This window comes from Lithobates pipiens, unplaced genomic scaffold (assembly GCF_037356315.1).
Source record: "Lithobates pipiens isolate NorthernLeopardFrog02 unplaced genomic scaffold, aLitPip1_a1.2 Scaffold_3, whole genome shotgun sequence".
Lineage (NCBI taxonomy): Eukaryota > Metazoa > Chordata > Amphibia > Anura > Ranidae > Lithobates > Lithobates pipiens.
The window spans coordinates 70,974,667-70,997,017 of record NW_027507790.1 but is presented as its reverse complement, the minus strand read 5'-3'; the positions used below and the strand labels follow the sequence as shown (position 1 = coordinate 70,997,017).

The 22,351-nt window shown below is 41.8% G+C and overlaps 1 protein-coding gene across 3 annotated transcripts in view; it reads left to right on the top strand.

Annotated features, from left to right (window-relative positions):
• GLT1D1 (glycosyltransferase 1 domain containing 1) overlaps positions 1-22,351 on the top strand; it is a 166,318-nt gene that overhangs the window by 55,343 nt on the left and 88,624 nt on the right. For all 3 annotated transcript variants that reach the window (XR_013263873.1, XM_077461816.1, XM_077461814.1), the window contains exons 5-6: positions 114-150; positions 501-557. Coding sequence is in view for 2 of the 3 variants with exons in the window: in XM_077461816.1 (XP_077317942.1) it covers positions 114-150; positions 501-557 (94 nt within the window). In the remaining variant the exon portion in view is untranslated. The remainder of the gene's footprint in view (positions 1-113; positions 151-500; positions 558-22,351) is intronic.

Genomic DNA, 22,351 nt, shown 5'->3' with positions numbered 1-22,351 from the left:
TGATTGGCTTTCACTGCGGTGCTAGTGGGAGAGTATGCTCTCCAATATATGAATTATGATGTTTTTATTCTGTAATAAAAAAGGCTTCTTTCTCTTTTGTCATTATTTTATAGCCACAAGCAATCTATAAAATACACATCCAACCTCAAGGTAAGAATTTCCATTGTTATTAAATGCGACAGTGCCTATATAATGAAAAGATGGTTGTATTTAACCAGGATTGGAAATACAGTAACATTTGTATTAGCGCATTTTGATGCTTTCATTTTTTATTTGCTAGTTATGAGCGGAGATATTAATAATGCACCTTCAACTTGCCATCTGCTTTACTACCAAACATGACTAATCAGAAAGGATTAAAGAGGAATGTAAAAACCTCTCAAAGTTAGGAATGTTTGAGGAGGGGATTCTGTCTTTTGAAGTGCTTTTTCAATTTTGCTAATTCATCTGAAGTGTTTATATTATTTTGTCAATTTTAGATCTTTTTTCTTTCTTTGCAGGAATAATGACGATGCCAAATGTATTATTTAATTGCGAAGACTTTCTTCAAAATGCAGGTAAACCAAAAGTAAGTTTATCTTTAACCTGTCAGCCATTCTATGTAATAATTAATATAGGTCCTGTATAGCAGGCATCCTCCATAACCGCACCATACCTTATCAGGGTCACCATGTTGCCCCAATATGCCCCAGGAGCCTAATGAGAAACATAGCGGAGTACTTTTCAGTTGGCATTTGCGTATGATTTTCAGGGGGCTCGCTGGGGAAGCATTGAGGTACCGTTGGCCTAAATTTTGCTTTTGACCAGAGAAGTCTTCCAACCTTGGCATCAAGTGCATGTCTGGGCAAAATACAAAGAAACCGTGCAGTACAGCTCTGTAATATATGTAAATTTTGCCATGTTTTATTGCATAAAAAGTAATAGTAAACAATACAACGTAATATGCCAGTATTGCTAATAAGTAATAATAACTTAAAACTACCTGTTGCTCCTGCCAGGAATCCAGTGACCTCCTTGTTTCCTGTTATACAGTACCTGACAATGCTACCTCTGCTGACTAGAAATACTAAGCAGTGTGGCCAATGCTGCCTGAGTTCTCTCCTGCTGCACTACAGAACCCACCCCCTTCCCATTCTCTGCCAGTAAAACAATATTGCTGCCTCCAAAAAGCCTGCCCACACAATGTGTGTAGGAAAGTGGCTCTTGGGAGATGTAATACTGGTGGGCATGCCTACATCAATAGGAACTAACCTAGGGCACCCTGCTAATCCCTCCTCCCAACAGCTGTACCTGCAAGAATTTTACAAGCCTGGTAAGCATGCAATCACAGGAAATAATACAAGTGTTTTTTTCTGCAGGAAAAGGAAAACTTAAAGTAGAACTGTAGGCAAAACTTGTTTTTTCATTTTGGATCCATGTGAGGATTATTTTTTAAGAGAGATTTCCCTTCAATTCCTGTCCCATTGCCAACCCTGAAAGTTAAGGGAATCTCTTGGGCACCCCCAGTTCACCAGAACTAGTGTCCACATTGGAAGATTTCCTCTGTTATTTTTCTGGGGACAACCCAAAATTTGGGATTTCCTTTCACTTTCAATGACAATGGTAAACAGGACAAATAAAGAGAGTGAATCTCCCTAATGGGCGCGCAGACAATAAAAACTGACAGGTGTTCTAATCCATCTCCACTCTGACCAGTAAATATGTCATTTACCAGCACCTTTCTTTTCTAAATTAACATACTAACTCACTGTGTTCATTTGGAACTGAAGCATAGTAAACTGTGTTTACTATTCTTCAGTCTGTGAATGAACGGGAAGCCATTTAGTAAAGAGCACTTGCCATTCATTCACTGTCCCGTGCAGCTGCGGCTGGAGAGAAAGGCATATATGTTTGAGCTGTGGCAATAGGCTACACACACACACATATATATATATATATATATATATATATATATATATATATATATATATATATATATATATATACCAATTGACGGGTGAGTCAGTCCTCTTGTAACTTGTGTAAATCAAGGAAATTCTTTGCATGAATGTAAAAAAAACCTTGTGCTGCTCCCCCCACAGCCCCCCTAATACTCACCTGAGCCCACTCTCGATCCAGTGATATGCACGAGAGCCTCGGCTGTCACGGGACTCCCTCTCCTCATTGGCTGAGACAGCAGCAGGAGCTGCCACTGCTGTCAATCACAGCCAGTGAGCTAATGAGGAGAGAGTGGGGGGAAGACCTAGCCATAGCTGTATGTGTTTTATGGACGCATAGAGCAGGGCTTGGGAGCAAGCATGCACCAATGCCCCCATAGCAAGCATCTTGCTATTAGGGGGCATTGGTCAAGGGGGAGGAGCCAGGAGTACTGACCCAGGAAGAAGAGGATCGGGGCTGCTCTGTCCAAAACCATCGCAGCAGGTAAGTATAGCATGTTTTATTTTTATGAAAAATCTGAAACCTTTAATACCACTAAACCTTTAATACCACTAATAAGATCTCAGAAAAGCCCCTATATCTTGAAGATCTTGGCAGAGGGATATCGTCTGGAACTTCAAAACTTTTTTCTGACCTGTCTCTCCACAGAGACGTCAAGGGCAGCAGGGCTGTTGGACAGTTTGCAGAGATTGGCGTCCCAGGAGGTGATCGTTCCCATTCCTCTGGAAGAGCTTTACCAGGGATTTTACACCCATGTTTTTGTCGTTCAAAAACCATCAGGGAAATTTCGGCTAATATTAAACCGCAGGAAGCTGAATAGGTTTTTGCGGTAATAGAGCTTGGATGGAGAGTATTTACACAGCGCGCAGGAACCTATTAGGAGATGGGTTTCTGGCCACTAATGATCTCAGGGATGCTTACCTTCATATTCCGATTGCCCGGGAACACCAATCCCTGCTGAGATTCGCAGTCCTTACGAGCAAGGGGATGCAACACTGCCAATTCTGAGCTCTTCACTTTGGATTAACTGCAAGCCCAAGGATCTTCACAAAGGTCCTGGCGGAGGTTTTAGCTTACATACATCTACAGGGGGTGTCCCTTATACCCTGCCTAGACGACCTTTTGGTATACGGGCAGTCTCTAGAATAGGTGGAAGTAGACATAGGCAGGGTGATCTTCACTCTGGAATCCTTGGGCTGGATAGTGAACAGAGAGAAATCTTCTCTGACACCATCCCAAATAAAGGTTTTCCTGGGATATCTGATGGATACAGGGGCTCAGAAACAGTTTCTTCCAGAGGAAAAATGCTTAAAAGTGGTTACAGCAGTTTCCTCTTTAAAAGAACCCAGGGACTGCTCTTGCAGGCATATCATGAGGGTATTAGGTCTGATGACCTCCTGTGTTCCAGCGGTCCTCTGGGCTCAACTCCATTCCAGGGAGCTGCAGTTCTTGCTTCTATCATCCTGGGACAAAAAGAGGGAGCCATTGGACGAAAAACTGTCCATTCTTACAATAGTATGGTTTGGTGGCTGGATCAGGACAGGCTCACGTTGGGTCAGCCTTGGGACCAGTGGAATCCCACAAGAATCACTACCGCCCCTAAAATCAGAACCCCTACACTTCCTAAAATGAAATAAAGTGATGGATCCCTCACACAGAACCCCCAAAAAAATTATGGAGGCCTTTCATGACTACTATCGCACTCTGTATAGCAAGGTAGGGAAGGAACCCTCTCCCGACATCATAGACTCCTTTTTGGGATCGGTGAAGATCTCGGTAATCAGGGAACAGCACAGGGACGAGTTAGAGGCTCCGATCTCAACGGAAGAAGTAGCACAGGTCATTAAAAACCTTAAAAACAACTCAGCCCCAGGACCTGATGGCTTCTTTGTTCCGTATTATAAGCATTTCTTCCCAATACTCTCCCCATACTTAGCTCGCTTTTTTAATCATCTCCGATCCGGCGCGCCCCTTGATAAGGCCTCAAACTTAGCTTTCATTACAGTGATCCCTAAGCCAGGAAAGGACCCCAGTTGCACCTCCAATTATAGGCCCATATCCTCGATCAACAATGATCTTAAAATTCTAACAAAAATTATAGCTGACAGGATTTCCAAATTCATTGGCCTTTGCATTCATAAGGATCAAGTTGGCTTTATTCTCAGGCGACAGGGGCCAGATCAGATCAGGAGGGCAATCAACGTCATCTCGCTCTTGGGATCAGGTTGGGATGGGGGTCCAAAACAAAAGGGTTTCCTGCTTTCGCTAGATCTTATGAAGGCGTTCAATTCAGTCTCCTGGTCTTTTCTGGTCCCTACCCTGCAAAAATGGGGATTTGGTGAGTCCTTTATGAACATTATAGGTGCTCTGTATTCTACTCCGGAAGCGAAAATTAAGATGCAGGGATACCATTCAAACTCTTTCCCAATCCGCGGTACGAGACAGGGGTGCCCCTTATCCCCGTTAATCTTCGCCACGGTCATCGAGACCCTGGCCATTTCCATAAGACAACCCTGACATACAAGGAGTACAATGCGGACCACAATCTCACAAATGCGCTTTGTTTGCCGACGACATTCTGCTCTTTGTATCCTCGCCAACCACCTCCCTCCCTATTGTATGTAGGGTGCTGGATGACTTTGGCAAAGCCTCAGGACTCACGGTCAACTATTCAAAATCTTTAGCTCTCAATATTAATCTACCAGCTCAGCTGGTCTCTCAGCTTAAAAACAACTTTAGGTTTGGGTGGACAGAGACAGCGCTCCCCTATTTAGGGATTAATTTGACTGCGACTATAGACAAACTCTACTCAGCCAACTTCCCTGCAGTCTTTCACAAACTGGAGGAAGATCTCTCCACATGGGACAAATTGGGCTTTTCCTGGCTAGGCAGGGTGAACTCGGTGAAAATGACCCTACTACCCCGCATCCTGTATCTCTTCAGATCCTTACCTATCCCCATCCCTAAGGACCGTAGCCGGAATTTCCAATCGAAAATCGTATCATTTATTTGGGCCGCCAAAGGGCACAGAATTGCCAAGGGGACTCTCTTCCGCAGTAGAGACCAGGGCGGGTGGGTGTACCAAACATACTCTGGTACTATCAAGCAGCAGAACTTTCCCAACTATCCACTATATATTCTAAATTCGCTCACCCTGACTGGGTGCATATGGAACGACAGGCTATCCCACACTACACTCTAGACTGTATACTTTGGTGTTCACCCAAAACCAGACCAGCAATCCTAGCGCCCACTCTCTCTCATTTCTTAACACTTTGGGACTCCCTTAAAAACAATTCACACTTGATTTCCCACTGGTGCCCTCTATCCCACATTTTCATTAGGGGTGTTGGGACTGAGGAGTTCCATCTTGCCGAGATTAATGAGGAAGTATGCTCATTGAATTTTCTCTATAAGTGGGACCGTTTGTTCTGGCTTTGTTACACCTCTGACACACAGTTTTTTATTTTATTATTATCTGTATGTTATATGGCTTTGCTGTACCATGTGATTTCCCCATTGTTAAACCTTCAAAAAAATCTATTGAAAAAAAAAAAGAATCACTACTGATGCAAGTGTTTGGGGTTGGGGTGTTCACTTGGGGACATCCAGGCACATGGTGCCTGGACTCCTTCCCAGGCGGGGGCCTCCTCCAATCACAGGGAGCTCCTGGCAGTGGGCCAAGCGTTAAAAGCCTTTGGAGACAGAATTCAGGGTTTAGAGGTACAAGTCCTGTCGGACAATGTGACAACTGTCTTTTACCTAAATTGTCAGGGGGGGCACCAGATCCAGGAAGCTACTGAATCTAGCCCTGAACATTTTAAATTGGGCAGAAGAAAACCTTCAGTCCATATCGGTGGTTCACATAAGAGGAACCGCCAATGTGGTGGCAGATTTCTTAAGCCGACAGCCCATCCTGCAGGGGGAATGGGAATTAAATCAGGAGGTTTTCCTCCAGATAGGTCAGAGGTTCTTGATTCCGAACATACAGTGGTGTGAAAAAGTGTTTGCCCCCTTCCTCATTTCCTGTTCCTTTGCATGTTTGTCACACTTAAGTGTTTCGGAACATCAAACCAATTTAAACAATAGTCAAGGACAACACAAGTAAACACTAAATGCAATTTGTAAATGAAGGTGTTTATTATTAAAGGTGAAAAAAAATCCAAACCATCATGGCCCTGTGTGAAAAAGTGATTGCCCCCTAAACCTAATAACTGGTTGGGCCACCCTTAGCAGCAACAACTGCAACCAAGCGTTTGCGATAACGTGCAATGAGGCTTTTACAGCGTCCTGGAGGAATTTTGGCCCACTCATCTTTGCAGAATTGTCCTAATTCAGTTACATTAGAGGGTTTTCGAGCATGAACGGCCTTTTTAAGGTCATACCACAACATCTCAATAGGATTCAGGTCAGGACTTTGGCTAGGCCACTCCAAAGTCTTCATTTTGTTTTTCTTCAGCCATTCGGTGGTGGACTTGCTGGTGTGTTTAGGATCATTGTCCTGCTGCAGAACCCAAGTTCGTTTCAGCTTGAGTACACGAACAGATGGTCGGACATTCTCCTTCAGGATCTCTTGGTAGACAGCAGAATTCATAGTTCCTTTTATCACGGCAAGTCTTCCAGGTCCTGAAGCAGCAAAACAGCCCCAGACCATCACACTACCACCACCATATTTTACTGTTGGTATAATGTTCTTTTTATGAAATGCAGTGTTCCTTCTACGCCAGATATACTTGGACACACACCTTCCAAAGAGTTCCACTTTTGTCTCATCGGTCCACAGAATGTTGTCCCAAAAGTCTTGGGGATCATCAAGATGTGTTGTGGATAAATTGAGATGAGCTTTGATGTTCTTTTTGCTCAGCAGTGGTTTTCTCCTTGGAACTCTGCCATGCAGGCCATTTTTGCCCAGTCTTTTCCTGATGGTGGAGGCATGAACGCTGACCTTAACTGAGGCAAGTGAGGCCTGCAGTTCCTTGGACGTTGTTGTGGGGTCTTTTGTGACCTCTTGGATGAGTCGTCGCTGCGCTCTTGGGGTAATTTTGGGCGGCCAGCCACTCCTGGGAAGGTTCACCACTGTTCCATGTCTTCGCCATTTGTGGATAATGGCTCTCACTGTGGTTCGCTGGATTCCCAAAGCTTTGGAAATGGCTTTATAACCCTTTCCAGACTGATAGATCTCAATTACTTTCTTCCTCAATTGTTCCTGAATTTCTTTGGGTCTCGGCATGATGTGTAGCTTTTAAGGATCTTCTGGTGGACCTTACTGTGTCAAGCAGCTCCTATTTAAGTGATGCCTTGATTGTGAACAGGTGTGGCAATAATCAGGCCTGGGTGTGGCTAGAGAAATTGAACTCAGGTGTGGACAACCACAGTTATAGTATGTTTTAACAAGGGGGGGGGGGCAATCACTTTTTCACACAGGGCCATGATGGTTTGGATTTTTTTTCACCTTTAATAATAAACACCTTCATTTACAAATTGCATTTTGTGTTTACTTGTGTTGTCCTTGACTATTGTTTAAATTGGTTTGATGTTCCCAAAACACTTAAGTGTGACAAACATGCAAAGGAACAGGAAATGAGGAAGGGGGCAAACACTTTTTCACACCACTGTAGATCTTTTTGCCCACAGAGGGAACAAAAAGGTGGATAGTTTTTTCTCGCTGAACAGAGAAGGGGGATCTCAGGGAGAGGATGCTCTGTCTCAGGACTAGGACTTCCATCTAGCATACGCTTTACCTCCAATAGTCTTACTATCACGGGTCCTACAAAAGTTGGCCCTCTCAGATTGCAGTCTGATCCTGATGGCTCCATGGTGGCCGAAGAGGACTGATTTGCAACTCTCAAAAAATGGTCGCTTTCCCCTCTGTTCTGTCTTCCATTCAGATGAGATCTTCTACAAGGGCCAGTCCTCCACCCCGACTCGGGGTTCTTCAATCAGACGGCATGGTTCTTGAGAAGGAGATCCTCAGAGGCAAGAGTTGCTCTGATAGGGTAATTGAGACTCTCGTGGGCAGCAGGAAGCTGTTCACAAGGAGTGATCTATTCTAAAATTTGAAATCACTTTTCACATTGGTGCCCGATAAGGAGGTGTCTTACCCTTCGGTACCAGTGGTGCTGGAATTCTTACAAGCAGGGGTGGATCAGGGGATTACCCCAAGCACCCTGAGGGTGCAGATAGCAGCCTTCTCTGTATTTTTGGACCAGAGGCTGGAGCCTCTTATTAAGAGATTTCTACTGGCAAGGGAGAGGTTAACACCTGTCAGGATGAATGTATTCCCTCCATGGAATCTAACACTGGTTTTGGAGGCGCTAATGAAAGCACCTTTAGAACCAGCGCAGGAGATTTCAGTTAGGTTTTTGATGCTTAAAGCGGTTGTAAAGGTAAATTTTTTATTTTCTACATAGCTTCCTTTAAGCTAGTGCATTGTTGGTTCACTTATCTTTTCCTTCGATTTCCCTTCTAAATGTTTTTTTTTTCTTTATTTTCTTTGTCTGAATTTCTCACTTCCTGTTCCTCCTCAGTAAGCTGTTCAGTAAGCTGTTCTGGCTGACTAACCACCAGCTCGAATGATGGTGAGAAGTTTACTGAGGAGAAACAGGAAGTGAGATATTCAGACAAAGCAAAAAAACATTTAGAAGGGAAATCAAAGGAAAAGGTAAGTGAACCAACAATGCACTAGCTCAAAGGAACCTATGTAGAAAATAAAAAAATTACCTTTACAACCCCTTTAAGTTAGCCTTTTTACTGACATAACCCAGAAGGGTAAGCGACCAACTGGCACTGTCAGTTAAGGAGCCTTTTCTGTTGATACTAGAGGATAGAGTGGTTCTAAGAGAAGACCCACTATATCTTCCCAAGGTCACATCTAAGTTTAATAGATCTCAGGAGATCATTTTGCCCTCCTTTTGTGATAATCCAAAAAATGAGAAGGAGAAGAAATGTAATTTATTAGATGTCAGGAAATGTCTGTTGACATACTTGGATAGAGTGAAGGACTACAGAAAGTTGAATCACCTTTTGATCTTATTTAGCGGCCCTAGAAAGGGAGGCATCTAAAACTACTGTGGCTAGGTGGATTAGACAGACAATAGCATTGGCTTATGAACAGGCAGGGTCCCCAGTACCAGTGGACCTTAAAGCCCACTCAACAAGATCCTTGGGAACCTCTTGGGCAGAGAGAGCTGGGGTCCTCAATAGAACAGATTTGTTGCACAGCCACTTGGGCAAAGCAGGATACCTTTTTGAAACATTATAGAGTGGAACTGCTTTTGCCTTAGGATCTGATATTTGGAAGAAAGGTCTAAAAAGCGGTGGTCCCACCCTAAGGTAGGCCTCAATTTCCTTGTCCATCCTCTCAGGTTATGCCGTCCTGGAAGACGACTAGAGAAAATTGACAGTTACTTACCAATAACTGTTTTTATAGGATATCTTCCAGGACGGCAGGCCTACTTCCCACCCATGTTTTAATATAAGTACTATGGGAAGAATTTCCTTCTGTCACCCAGATAACCTATTACTTTGGGAGAACTGAGGTGCAAGGGGAAGGGAGGGGCCTTTTAATCTTGTATGTTGATTGTGTTTCCTGCCAAGTCATTTGTGAGGTTATGCTGTCCTGGAAGATATCCTAGGAAAATGGTTATCAGTATGTAACTACTGTCAATTTTCATTTTTAAACATAAAATGTACTGTGTGTACATGTCAAATTTAATTTAGCTACATACAAGCACTGCCACACTTACCCAGTTTTTCTTGTATTATGTAGTTGCCACATTTTATTATCAGTGAACCTTGGAGGGCGCCATTTTCTTCTTTATTTCCTTTTTCTGCTCAGAAGTCTTGTAAGAAAACTGTGAACATAAAAAATCATGCCGCAACTTCTTGCCTGCCCTGGGCTAAGGTTTCTGATATCACATGTCGTAAGGCCAATATGTTTTGTAACTTTTTCCCTGGCCGGCTGAGTCTGTGCTGTCTTAATGTTTTAGAATCCACTGAAGTGATTAGCAGCATTTTGTTCTCCACATTTCAATTACTTTGCAATCATAAGTGTGAAATGGAAATTATACACTTGAAATAGAATGACATTTTTTTTTTTTCGTGCAGGGTTTGTGTTGGTAACTTGTTCGCATTTAAGTGTGCTTTATCAAGTGTCTTGGTTCGCCAAAGCATTTGCTACTCACGTGAAAGAGTGTGGGTGTAGCAACAGCGGCAGAATAATGGCACGTCTGAAATTTCCGGAAACCCTGCTGTTCTGCTGGTTGCAAAATTTGTCATGCAAAATAAAGGTGAAGTTTATTGCTATTTCCCAGTCGGTGTTGTGGATTTTAATTTTGTCTACAGAAGGGCTATGCTACTTTTTGGACAGTGAAAGAACTGAACTGCTAACTATCAGGAATGAAGTTGTTAAAGGATGACTGCATAAATTTTCCCCTAATCTGCCTGACTAGCATTCCTGCTGTGTCTAACAAATGAACTGCTGCCACAGAGCAGGTTCATCACATTTTTAAGTACATGTCATTATTCAGTACGTGCGTCCCAGTTTTAAACAGAGCAGCGCCAGGTTATAACATCCATCATAAATCACTGCACATGACACTACCGATTTATTCTTGGATTGAAATAATCTTTCCCTATGAGAACATGATTCTGCCAGGCTTACTTGGTTTTAACTATTTATGAACTTGGTTGTACAGTGCATCCGGAAAGTGTTCACAGCGCTTCACTTTTCCCATATTTTGTTATGTTACAACCTTATTCCAAAATGGATTCAATACATTATTTTTCTCAAAATTCTACAAACAATACCCCATAATGACAATGCGAAAGAAGTTTGTTTAAAATCTTTGCAAACTTATTAAAAATAAAAAACGAAAAAAATCCCATGTACATAATTATTTACAGCTTTTGCTCAATACGTATGTATGAGTATGCTGCTACAAGCTTGGCACACTTATTTTTGGGCAGTTTCTCTCATTCTTCTTTGCAGGACCTCTCAAGCTCCATTAGGTTGGATGGGGAGTGTCAGTGCACAGACATTTTTTCATCTCTCCAGAGATGTTCAATCAGGTTTATGTCTGGGCTCTGGCTGGCCACTCAAGGACATTCACAGAGTTGTCCCATAGCCACTCTTTTGTTATCTTGGCATAGGGTCGTTGTACTGTTGGAAATTAAACCTTCACCCTAGTCTGAGGAGCAGAGCATTCTGGAGCAGGTTTTCATCAAGAATGTCTCTGTATGTTGCTGCATTCATCTTTCCCTCGATCCTGACTAGTCTCCTGGTTTTTTCCACTAAAATACATCCCTAAAGCATGATGCTGCCACCACCATGCTTTACTGTAGGTATGGTATTGGCCAGGTGATGAGCAGTGCCTGGTTTCCTCCAAATATGACACTTACTATTCAGGCCAAAATGTTCAATCTTTGTTTCATCAGACCAGAGACTTTTGTTTCTCATAGTCTGAGAGTCCTTCAGATGCCTTTTGGCAAACTCCAGGCATGCTGTCACGTGCCTTTTACTGAGGAGTGGCATCCGTCTGGCTGTTCTACCATACAGGCCTGATTAGTGGAGTGCTGCAGAGATAGTTATTCTTCTGGATGATTCTCCTCTCTCTGCAGAGAAAAGATGGAGCTCTGTTAGAGTGACCATCGGCTCCTTGTTCACCTCCCTGACTAAGGCCCTCCTCCCCCGATCGCTCAGTTTGGCCAGGTGGCCGCTCTAGGAAGAGTCCTGGTGGTTATAAACTTCTTCCATTTATGAATGATGGAGACAACTGTGCTCATTAGGACCTTCAATGCTGCAGACATTTTTCTGTACCATTCCCCAGATCTGTGACTTGATGCAATTCTGTCTCGGAGGTCTACAGACAATTCCTTGGAATTCATGGCTTGGTTTGTGCACTGTTAACTGTGGGACCTTATATAGACAGGTGTGTGCCTTTCCAAATCATGTCCAATCTACTGAGTTTACCAGAGATAGACTCCAATCAAGATGTAGAAACATCTCAAGGATGATCATCAGGGGAAACAGGCTGCACCTGACTCTTTACTGCCACCTTTGGTCAACTTCTGTATTTTTGTCTGATCTTTTGCATTGGTTCTGAGCATGCTTGTAAAGTCAGATGGTTTTCTGTACACACAATCGGACTTTGCTCCATGGGACTTATGTAGTCGAAAAGTTTGTTCTCACAGCCAACATTTGTCCGATGAAACCTGAAAAAGTTTTGAGCGTACACGCAGTCGGATGTTGCCTTAAAACAGCTAATTTGCTTGTTTGTTTGAAAAAAGTCAGATCGTGTGTACAGACGGGCCTTTATAGAGTCACCTCTCTTCTGTTTTATACTCTGTAGCGCCTTCTGGATTTTTCTTCTAATCCCCTTGTGGAGGCTTCCATTTGTGGATGGAAATTTTATGGTTACACAACCTATCACATTGCTGTCTTTTTATATGGACTATAAACTGAAGGACCTATGAATAAATGGTTGTGGAATGAATCATTTGAGTTTTCATAATTTCTTATGGGGGAATTTCACTTTGATATACAAGTGCTTTGGATTACAAGCATGTTTCTGGAACGAATTATGCTCACAATCTAGGGTTTTACTGTACAATGATTTTATACAACTATATCTACAAAAACATACTTAGAGTAAAGGCGTCATTCTACTCACACTCTCACATCCAAGTTTTGACATCTTATCTTTAATCTGTTGCAGTTCCTCTTCTTCCAGGGCATGTTTAAGGCTCGGTTCACACTAGTGTAATGGCAGACATTGCATGAGTTCCGCACCACATTGCTATGCAGATCACATGCGATGTCTGTGCGATGCAAATTCAGCCATACAAACTGTATGGCTGAATTTGCATTGCATTGGGACCAAGCTCGTGCAGGACCCCCTTTTTTTTGTCCGCACCAGAATTGGATCACATGGGTGTTCTGTCCGCTGTGATCTGCGAACGAATCTTGTAGTGTCATTAACTTTGTATTGACACCCACAGCGTTTCGCAGAGGGCAATGTAAACCGCCGGCGAGTCAGGTTCAGAAGCCGCATTGGATTTGCCACCACACCAATGTGAACTGAGCCTTAAACTGGCGGCTTCCTGATGAACAGCTTGAAATCCACTGCACAGGTAGCCTTGTCACCACCCCCATGCAATAAATTTTTCAGTTAAAACAACAAATGTATAAATGTTCCTTCGTTGCTATGCACTACACTCTGAATACCGATAGATGAGAGCTGCTATCACTCTATCACTTGTCTGTCCACACCTGTACCCGCAGTCGCAAACTCCCGCACAGAAAAACGTGCTGGATGCATGCAGGTGCCATTTATCCTAATGGACTGCTGCTTGCACTGGAAACTGCACCTGCACTGGAATCCGCACTGCTTTCGTGGTTCCTGTGTGGGCTGAGATTCCACAAATGGTGCAGGGGCCTTTAAATCCTTGACACCAACGTAAAGCAAATATGTGGTCTTCAGCTTCAAGGGGTTGTACTGGGGAATGTACCATGTATTATTTTTTATAGAGCGATCGGCTTTCTTGTTATAACAATTGATGAAGCTAAGCAGCCGCTCGGCTGTCATTACAAGCAGTGGGAGGGGATTCCCCCTCCCGTTGCCTTCCGCTGCTCGCCTGGGCTCTCCCGTCCCACCGGGAGGCCCGAGTAACCAGCCGGCATGTCTGCTGGCTGGCCGGAGACCCGAAACAAAGCTGAAACTGACTTTGATCGGGTCTCAGATCTAGTAACTTGGAAGCAATGTCATGACATCACTTCTGGTTTACTGAAGACGTAAAGGCGCCAGATTTAAAAAAACGACAGTATTCAAAACAGCCAAACTTAGTATTTTGAATGCTTTTAAGTGCAAAGGAGGGATTTGAGATATTATAGACCCCTGATTCCTCCATAAAGAGTACCTGTCACTGCCTATTACTGTCACAATGGATGCTTACATTCCTTGTGACAGCAATAAACATGATCAAAAATAAAAATTTTAAAGCAACAGTATAAAAATAAGAAAATAAATGCATCCCTCCATGCTCGTGCGCAGAAGTGAACCTATACATATGTCACACCCACAAATGTTAACTGTTCAAATCATTCATGGTTGAGGTATCGCCGCGATCGCTAGAGTGGGAACAATAATTATAGCATAAGATGCCCTCTGTAACTCTAAACAGGTAACCTGTAGAAATTTTTAAAGCGTCTCCTATGGAGGCTTTTAAGTACCTTAGTTTGTCGCCATTCCAGGAGTGTGCGCAATTTTAAAGCAAGAGATGTTGGGTATCTATTTAATCTGCATAACATCTTTCACATTCTATAAAAGAATTGGGCTGACTTTACAATTTTGTTATTTTTTAATTAAAGAAAGAGTATTTCTTCCCCAAAAATTTGAAAGTCCGCTGCGCAAATACAGTGTGACATAAAATATTGCAACAATTGCCATTTTATTCTCTAGGGTCCAAGACATATATTCTCCTAGACTGTGTCACTTTTAAACAGCGCAAACAAATTGTGCAATCTCAATACAGTCCAGTATACATGCAGACAAATCAAAAAGAACACACTCCATTCCCCTTCATGTGCAATCTGCTTAAAAAAGTGCCCCTCAGACTCGGTAGTGGCCCATCCATTAGGAAGCACATGAGCAACCCCCCCCCCCGCATCCATGCGTCTGGGGCCCCCTCACCTACATACAGGGCGCTGGACGCTTGGATTCCAGTGGCAGGGGTGTAGTTTTTTTTTAAGCAAGTGATTACTCCTGCAGTAAATCAACATCAACATCATGAACATCACAATGCGGGAGTTTCAGACTGCAGTGGTGTATGTTGACTTGGCTCTCTAGCATCACAAGTAGCCTTGAGACATTAGATGAAGACTGGTCATGCATGTACTCCAAGCAACCAGCTAAATATACAACGGAATCGCTTATATATGACATCTGTAATAATTTGTAATTCTCTTAAAGGAGAAGTACGATCAAAGCTCGTTTGGCTGTACTTCTCCTGAGGATCACAGGAGTGCAGTGCGTTCTGCACTCCTGGGGCCCTGTTTTCAGCAGACAGCCGGCTAAAGGCTGCTGTTAGTTGATGTCGAAGAGCCATTCCAGGCTCGGGAAAGATCACGACCATATGGTTTGGATCCACCCACATGCCTGTACCGGCACCCAGAGAAGAAGTGGGCAGCTCTAGGTGTCAAAAAGTCAGTTTAAATCAGTGTTTATGACTAACACTGCTCAGACCGTGATTATTCAAAGATACAATGTAGCATATTGTTACATTTATATCTTTTTATATCTTTTTGATCATTCATCTGCAGATCAAGGAGATGAACTTAGATCAGATGATGCAAGTTAAAGCAACGTGACCAGTAAATAAAAGTTTTTATTTCTAAATAAAATATTCCTCCGTTTAACCCCTAATTAAGACTGGGCTCACACTATTGCAAATTGGATGTGGATTTTCCCGCATCCAATTTGCGTGTCAGGAGATTGTGACCGGTGTTCTGCTGTGAAAATTCCCCCCGGCGGATAGGGACCCCTCTGTACTGCGCAGGCGCAGCACTTGCGCAGTACGAGCCACAACGGAGACGCCGAAAATAGCCGAAGCTGAACACAGTGAGTTGCTTCAGGCACGGCCTCGCTGCGCTGGGCATATTATTATTCTACCTTGGATGGTGGGGCTTGAACCTGGAGTCATGGCAGAATGTAGTGTGCAGGAGCCGTGTACAGCTGACTCACTGTGTTCAGCTTCGGCTATTTTCGGCGGCTCCATAGTTGTTAGCTCCTTATGCCCCATACACACTATCAGATTTTCCTTCAGGTTTACCATAACCATGTAGTGCAAGGGCCTGCCTGATTGCATACAAATTGAAACTCCTCAGGTTTGACCTCATATTATATGGTTTTGGTAAAAAATCTGCAGAAAAACTAGTGTGGGGGTGCAACATTTTTTTTTTGTTTCTATTTTATTAACTATTAATATTTAATTGTTTTTTGTTTTGTTTGTTAATGTTTTTACACATTTAACATATAATTACACATTTCCCAATTAAAGTGCAAAACTAAAAAAAAAAAAAAACTTTTTAATAACTTTGAAATACTTTGTACTAAAATCATAATTTGAATGTCATTTTAAAAAGGACACATTTCAGAATGCACACATTTTATGTGCAGTAACCTTATTTATTTTAAAACTAACACTTATCAATAAAAAAAAAAAAAGAAAGTGTGTGTTTAGTTTTGCTGTGTTTTTTTATTTTTTATTTATCATAATAAGATGGCCTTGTTTGTCCTTTTAAAAAAAATTGTACGGTAGGTATAGAAAAGAATCACCTCCTTTTGCAGTCCATAATGAAGACAGGCACAGTTTTTGTTTTATCCAGCTGTATTTACTTATAATATCCAAGTGAAAGATATAACACCAACATATCAGAAAAAAAAAACAATCAATGAGTTGAGAAAAGGATCACCCTCTTATGTCAGTATTTTGTTGGACCACATTTTGCTTTAATTACAGCCTTTAGTCTGTTGGGATATGTCGCTACTAACTTTGCACATCTAGACTTTGCAATATTTGCCCACTCTTCTTTGAAGAACTGCTCAAGTTCAGTTAAATTTGATGGTGACCATTTGTGGACTACAGTCTTCAAGCCATTCCACGGATTTTTAATGGAGATTTAAGTCTGGGCTCTGACTAGGCCATGCAAGGACATTCAACGTTTTCTCATTCAACCACTGTATGGTCATTTTTGCTGTGTGCTTTTGGTAGTTGTCATGTTGGAAGGTAAACCTTCTTCCCATTGACAACTTTGTGGCAGAGGAAAGCAGATTTTCCTCAAGAATTTGATGGTATGTTGGCCCATCCATTTTTCCTTCAATCTTGACAAGTGCTCCAGTCCCTGCTGCAGAGAAACACCCCCATAACAGGATATTACCACCTCCATGCTTTACTGTAGGAACGGTAATTTGGATTGTGAGCTGTATTGGATTTCCGCCAGACATATGGTTTGGTGATGAGGCCAAATAATTAAATTTTATTCTCATCTGACCAGAACATCTTTTTCCATGTGACCTCAGAATCTTCAAGGTGCGTTGAAGGTGGTCAGATGAAACTAAAATCAAATTATTTGGTATCAACACCAAAAATGTCTAGCGGAAATCCAATACAGCTTACCATCCAAATAACACAATTCCTAGAGTAAAGCATGGAGGTGGTAATATCCTGTTATGGGGTGTTTCTCTGCAGCACGGACTGGAGAACTTCTTAGGATAGAAGAAAAATGGATAGGGGAAAATAACCATCAAATTCTTGAGGAAACTGCTGCCCTGGGAAGAACGTTTTCCTTCCAACATGACAATGACACAAAACACTCAGCAAAAATGACCACACAGTGGTTGAAGGAGAAAAAGGCAACTCTCCTTGCATGGTGTAGTCAGAGCCAAGACTTAAGCCCCATTGAAAATCTAAAATGACTTGAAGACTGCAGTCCACAAACGATCACCATCAAATTTAACTGAACTTGAGCAGTTCTGCAAAGAAGAGTGGGCAAATATTGCAGTCTGGATGTGCAAAGTTAGTAGAGACATATCTCAACAGATTAAAGGCTGTAATTAAAGCAAAAGTTGGTCCAACTAAATGCTGACACAAGGCGGTGATCCTTTTTCCAACTCAGTGAGTAAATTTTTGATTTTTTTTTTCTGACATATTGGTGTTTTATCTTTCACTTGAATGTTTTAAGTTGCACTAGTGAATACAGTTTTTTTTTTAATGGTGTCTGTCTTCATTTCAGGCTGTAAAGCATCAAAATGTGGTTATTTTAAAGGGGGAGGTTATTATTTTCTCTACCCACTGTATGTGTATTGTTATCTTTAACAAAGTTATTGCCAAGTAAACAGGTTCATAGCAGTAATGTAAAAATATTTCTTATCCATAGGGAGTGAGCAGGTATGAGACGTGAAGTGGTTAAGAAAATTTAACTCAATATATTATTTAGCTTTCTGGAGTTCAGCATTGATAACCTTTTATAGAGTTACCAAGTCCTTATAACATACTTAAGTCCTGAGAACGCTGAACAACAATATTGTTGAGAGTCTCCTTGCATTGTTTAGTAGATCAATATCTCCTGTCATTTACCTTAAGCTCTTCATTCAGACTCAGTACACAATTCTACGTAATCATTATAGCCTGTTTATGTTTTACTTTTATTTTTTTATTTACTTTTATTTTGTTTTCAAGCAATACATTTTGTTAACTTCAATCAAGTAGTCTTCTACTGTTCAGGTTTGAAGTTCTATGACCTCTCTTACCTCTTCATAAACCATGAAATATTTGCAGATCAAAGTTCTGTGTACACGCCAAAGAAACTTTTCTCTTGTTGCTTGCAGAAGTATGCAGGCGTTTTAATGCATGCGATGGTTGAGCAAGCACGGATGCTTTATTTGAGTGCTCTGTCACAAAGTAGATATAACAAGGCAGACTGGACGGTTTACAAATGTTCAATCTAAAGGCATGCAAGCTCAAGGAGGTAACACACTTGTCAGTTTTAATCTAAATTAATGGTTGTGTTCATTAAAGGGCAACTCCATATTAAGCAGCTAAAAAAACATTTGCAAAGCAAATACAGCGTAAAAAGCACAATTTATGTGGATTCTAATGACAAAGTTGTTTATATCTCTAAAAAGTCATTTTGTTTGCTCATTTTTTTTTAATTAAAATTGCTGTCTGTATGCTAGAGCTGCACGATTTTGGCCAAAAATGAGAATCACTATTTTTTTTTCCTTAGAATAAAAAGATCATGATTCTCACAATGTAAAATCGTTCACATTATACAAAGACAATTGGGCTAACTTTACTGGTTAGTTTTTTTTTTTGTTTTTTTTCAATTCATGAAAGTAATTTGTTCCAAAAAAATTGCATTTGAAAGACCGCTGCGCAAATACAGTGTGACATAAAATATTGCAACGACCACCCTTTTATTCTCTAGGGTCTCTACTAATATATATATATATATATATATATATATATATATATATATATATATATATATATATATATATATATATAAAATGTATGGAGGTTCTAAGTAATTTTGTAGCAAAAAAATTATTTTAACTTGAAACCAAGAAGTGTCAGAAAAAGGTTTAGGCCCCTTTCACACGGGGCGGATCATTACTGATCCGTCCCGTGTGAAAGGGGCCTAAACCTTTTTCTGACACTTCTTGGTTTCAAGTTAAAATAATTTTATATGTGTCAGAAAAAGGTTTAGGCCCCTTTCACACGGGACGGATCAGTAATGATCCGCCCCGTGATGATCCGCTTGCTCAGCGGGGATCGCTACGTTGTCCCCGCTGAGCCGGCGGATAACAGGGCGGTCCCTGCACACTGTGCAGGGACCGCCCTGTCAGCTCTCCCCGCTCTCCTCTATGGGGGATCAGATGAGCACGGACCGTCTGTCCGTGTTCATCCGATCCGCTCTGCAGATGGATAGAAAAATAGGATTTTCCTCCATCTGCAGAATCGGACAATTGCGGAGGTAGACGATATCGGGTGTCTGCGGATGTTAATCCTCAGACACCCGCTATCCCATAGGAATGCATGTATGTCCGTATTTCATCCGCTAACGGATGGATGAAATACGGACATAATGTCCGCATGTGTGAAAGGGGCCTTAGTGTTTAAGTGGTTAAACTTAATTCATTTACACACAAAGTCTATTCCATGGACAAATTGTTACAACATTTAGGTTCAACTGATAAAGAATGTTATGATTCTTGGCAGACTGCCCAGTTTTTCTCTTCCTTTCTTCCTACAGCTGTGGCTTCAGAAGGGCAGAGAGAATTCTTTGCATAGCAAGAATCCTGAAACGCTTTTATCAAGATCGCAACGGGGGGAAAAATTGTGATAACGATTCTTGATGATTAATCGTGCAGCTCTACTATATGCAAAAGAGCTGATCATTTATGCCAGAAAACTAGGAATAATTTGTTTGTGCCTACCACATTACTCAATGTGCTGGGGAAAACCTTTCCCCCCCCCCCCCCCCGACAATTTCACCAACATTAACACGGACATTAACCACTTGCCTACCAGGCCAATTCTATAATTTCTCTCCTACATGTAAAAATCATAATTTTTTTTGCTAGAAAATTACATAAACCCCCAAACATCATATATATTTTTTTAACAAGGACCCTAGAGAATACAATGGTGATCATTGCAACTTTTTATCTTGCACGGTATTTGCACAGCAATTTTTAGAATGCCCTTTTTTTGGAAAAAAACAGTTCTGTGCTTTAAAAAAAGAAACAAAACAGTAAAGTTAGGGCAATGTTTTTACATAATGTGAAAGATGAAGTTACGCTGAGTAAATAGATATCTAACATGTCACCCTTCAAAATTGCACACGCTCGTGAAATGGCGCCAAAATTCGCTACTTAAATATCCCCATAGGCGACACTTTAAAATTTTTTACTGGTTGCATGTTTTGAGTTACAGAGGAGGTCTAGGACCAAAATGATTGCTCTCACTCTAACGTTCACAGCGATACCTCACATGTGTGGTTTGAACACCGTTTTCATATGTGGGCGGGACTTATGTATGCATTTGCTACTGCGTGCAAGCTCACGGGGACCAGGGGCGCTTTACATTTTTTTTAAATTATTGTTCATTTTACTTTATTTATTTTAGCTTGACGCTTTTTTCACAATAATTTTTTTTTGATCACTTTTATTCCTATTACAAGGAATGTAAACATCCCTTGTAATAGGAATATGGCATGACAGGTCCTCTTTACAGTGAGATATGGGGTCAATAAGACCCACATCTCACCTCTAGGCTGGAAAGTCTGAAATAAAAAATAAAAAAATGATCCTGGCTTCCCAGTTCAATCGGCGCCATTTGTTTGAATGCACAGGCCGGGTGTGATGTCATAACATCGCACCCGGCCTCCCACAATCATAGAGACTCCAGTGACCATCTGGTCCCCTGGAAAGCTCTATGATGAACATCCTGAGACGGCGGATCCTGTGTACGACTCACCGATCGTAGCTGTGAGTCGTAGAAGCACCGGAGGCTGGCACGGGAGGGGGGACATCCCCTCTCGCCTCCCGTAAGAACGATCAAGCTGTGGAACAGCTTCTATGATCGATCGTATGGTGCACAGAATCACCAGCTCTAAAAGACGATATCTGAATGATGCCTGTAGCTACAGGCATCGTTCAGATAGCCCCGCTCAAAGCTGAGAATGTCATTTGGTGTACGGAGGGTGGGAAGCGGTTAAAGCCCAATGCCAGGAAATGTAAAAAATATCCCTAGCAGTAGACCTACACCCGCAACGTAAGGATTAACTGCTCGTTTAGTCTAAGGGAGAAGAGAAGCACTTTAACTTACCTTATCCTGCGCTATCCGGCAGATGGCACTCCCTCGATGTTCTGGCGCTGGACTGTCCCTTGGCATCATCCTGTCCAAACCAGGCCTATGGACCCCTGCATTAACTACTTGTGGAGAGTCCGCAATGAGCTGTGGATAGGTGGTCCATAAGGGCAAAGCAACGTACCTGTACAGCAGTGCGCCCCCCCCCCCCCCCCGCGCGTGCTTGCACTCGCTGTACACAGGAAGAGCCTGTCAGCAAGTCCCAGCCAATGATTTACGCCTGGGACCTGCTGATCGGCTGTGTAAAATCACAGCCCAGAGTTCTACGTTAAGAATCAACACAGAGCTATGTACGGGGGAAACAACCTAATTTAAGAGATCTTTTAGTAAAAGCAACACTCTGTACACACATTACACATTTAACCCCTTGATTGCCACACATGTTAACCCCTTCCCAGCAAGTGTCATTAGTACAGTGTATACTGTAGTATTACCACTGATCATTGTATTAATGTCACTGGTGATGTCAGTGGCAGTTAGTCCTCCCCCCCCCAGCGTCAGTGTCAGATTGCCCACCGCACAGTCCCATTCTAAGTCGCTGATTTCTGCCATTACTACTTTAAAAAGTAAATATAAATTCCAGTATATATATATATATATATCACTAATTAATATACACTTATTGGGATTTTTTTTTTATCAAAGACGTAGCAGAATACTTTTTTGGCAAAATTTATGAAGACATTAGATTTTATTATTGGATATGTTTTGTAGCAAAAAGAAAAATATTGTTTATTTTTTTTATTTTTTATATATTGCAAAAAAAAAACAAGAAAAAAAACCCCAGTGGTGATCAAATACTGTAGCTCTATTTGTGTGAAAAAAATTATACAAATTTAGTTTGGGTACAGCGTTGCATGACCCTGCAATTGTCAGTTAAAATAGCTGTCTGGGACATTTTCCTGTGTAAAGGGGATCACCAAAGGCATGACTATGAGTCATGGAAGCAGATGGCAGGTTTACTATAGTTTCTATGTCAGCC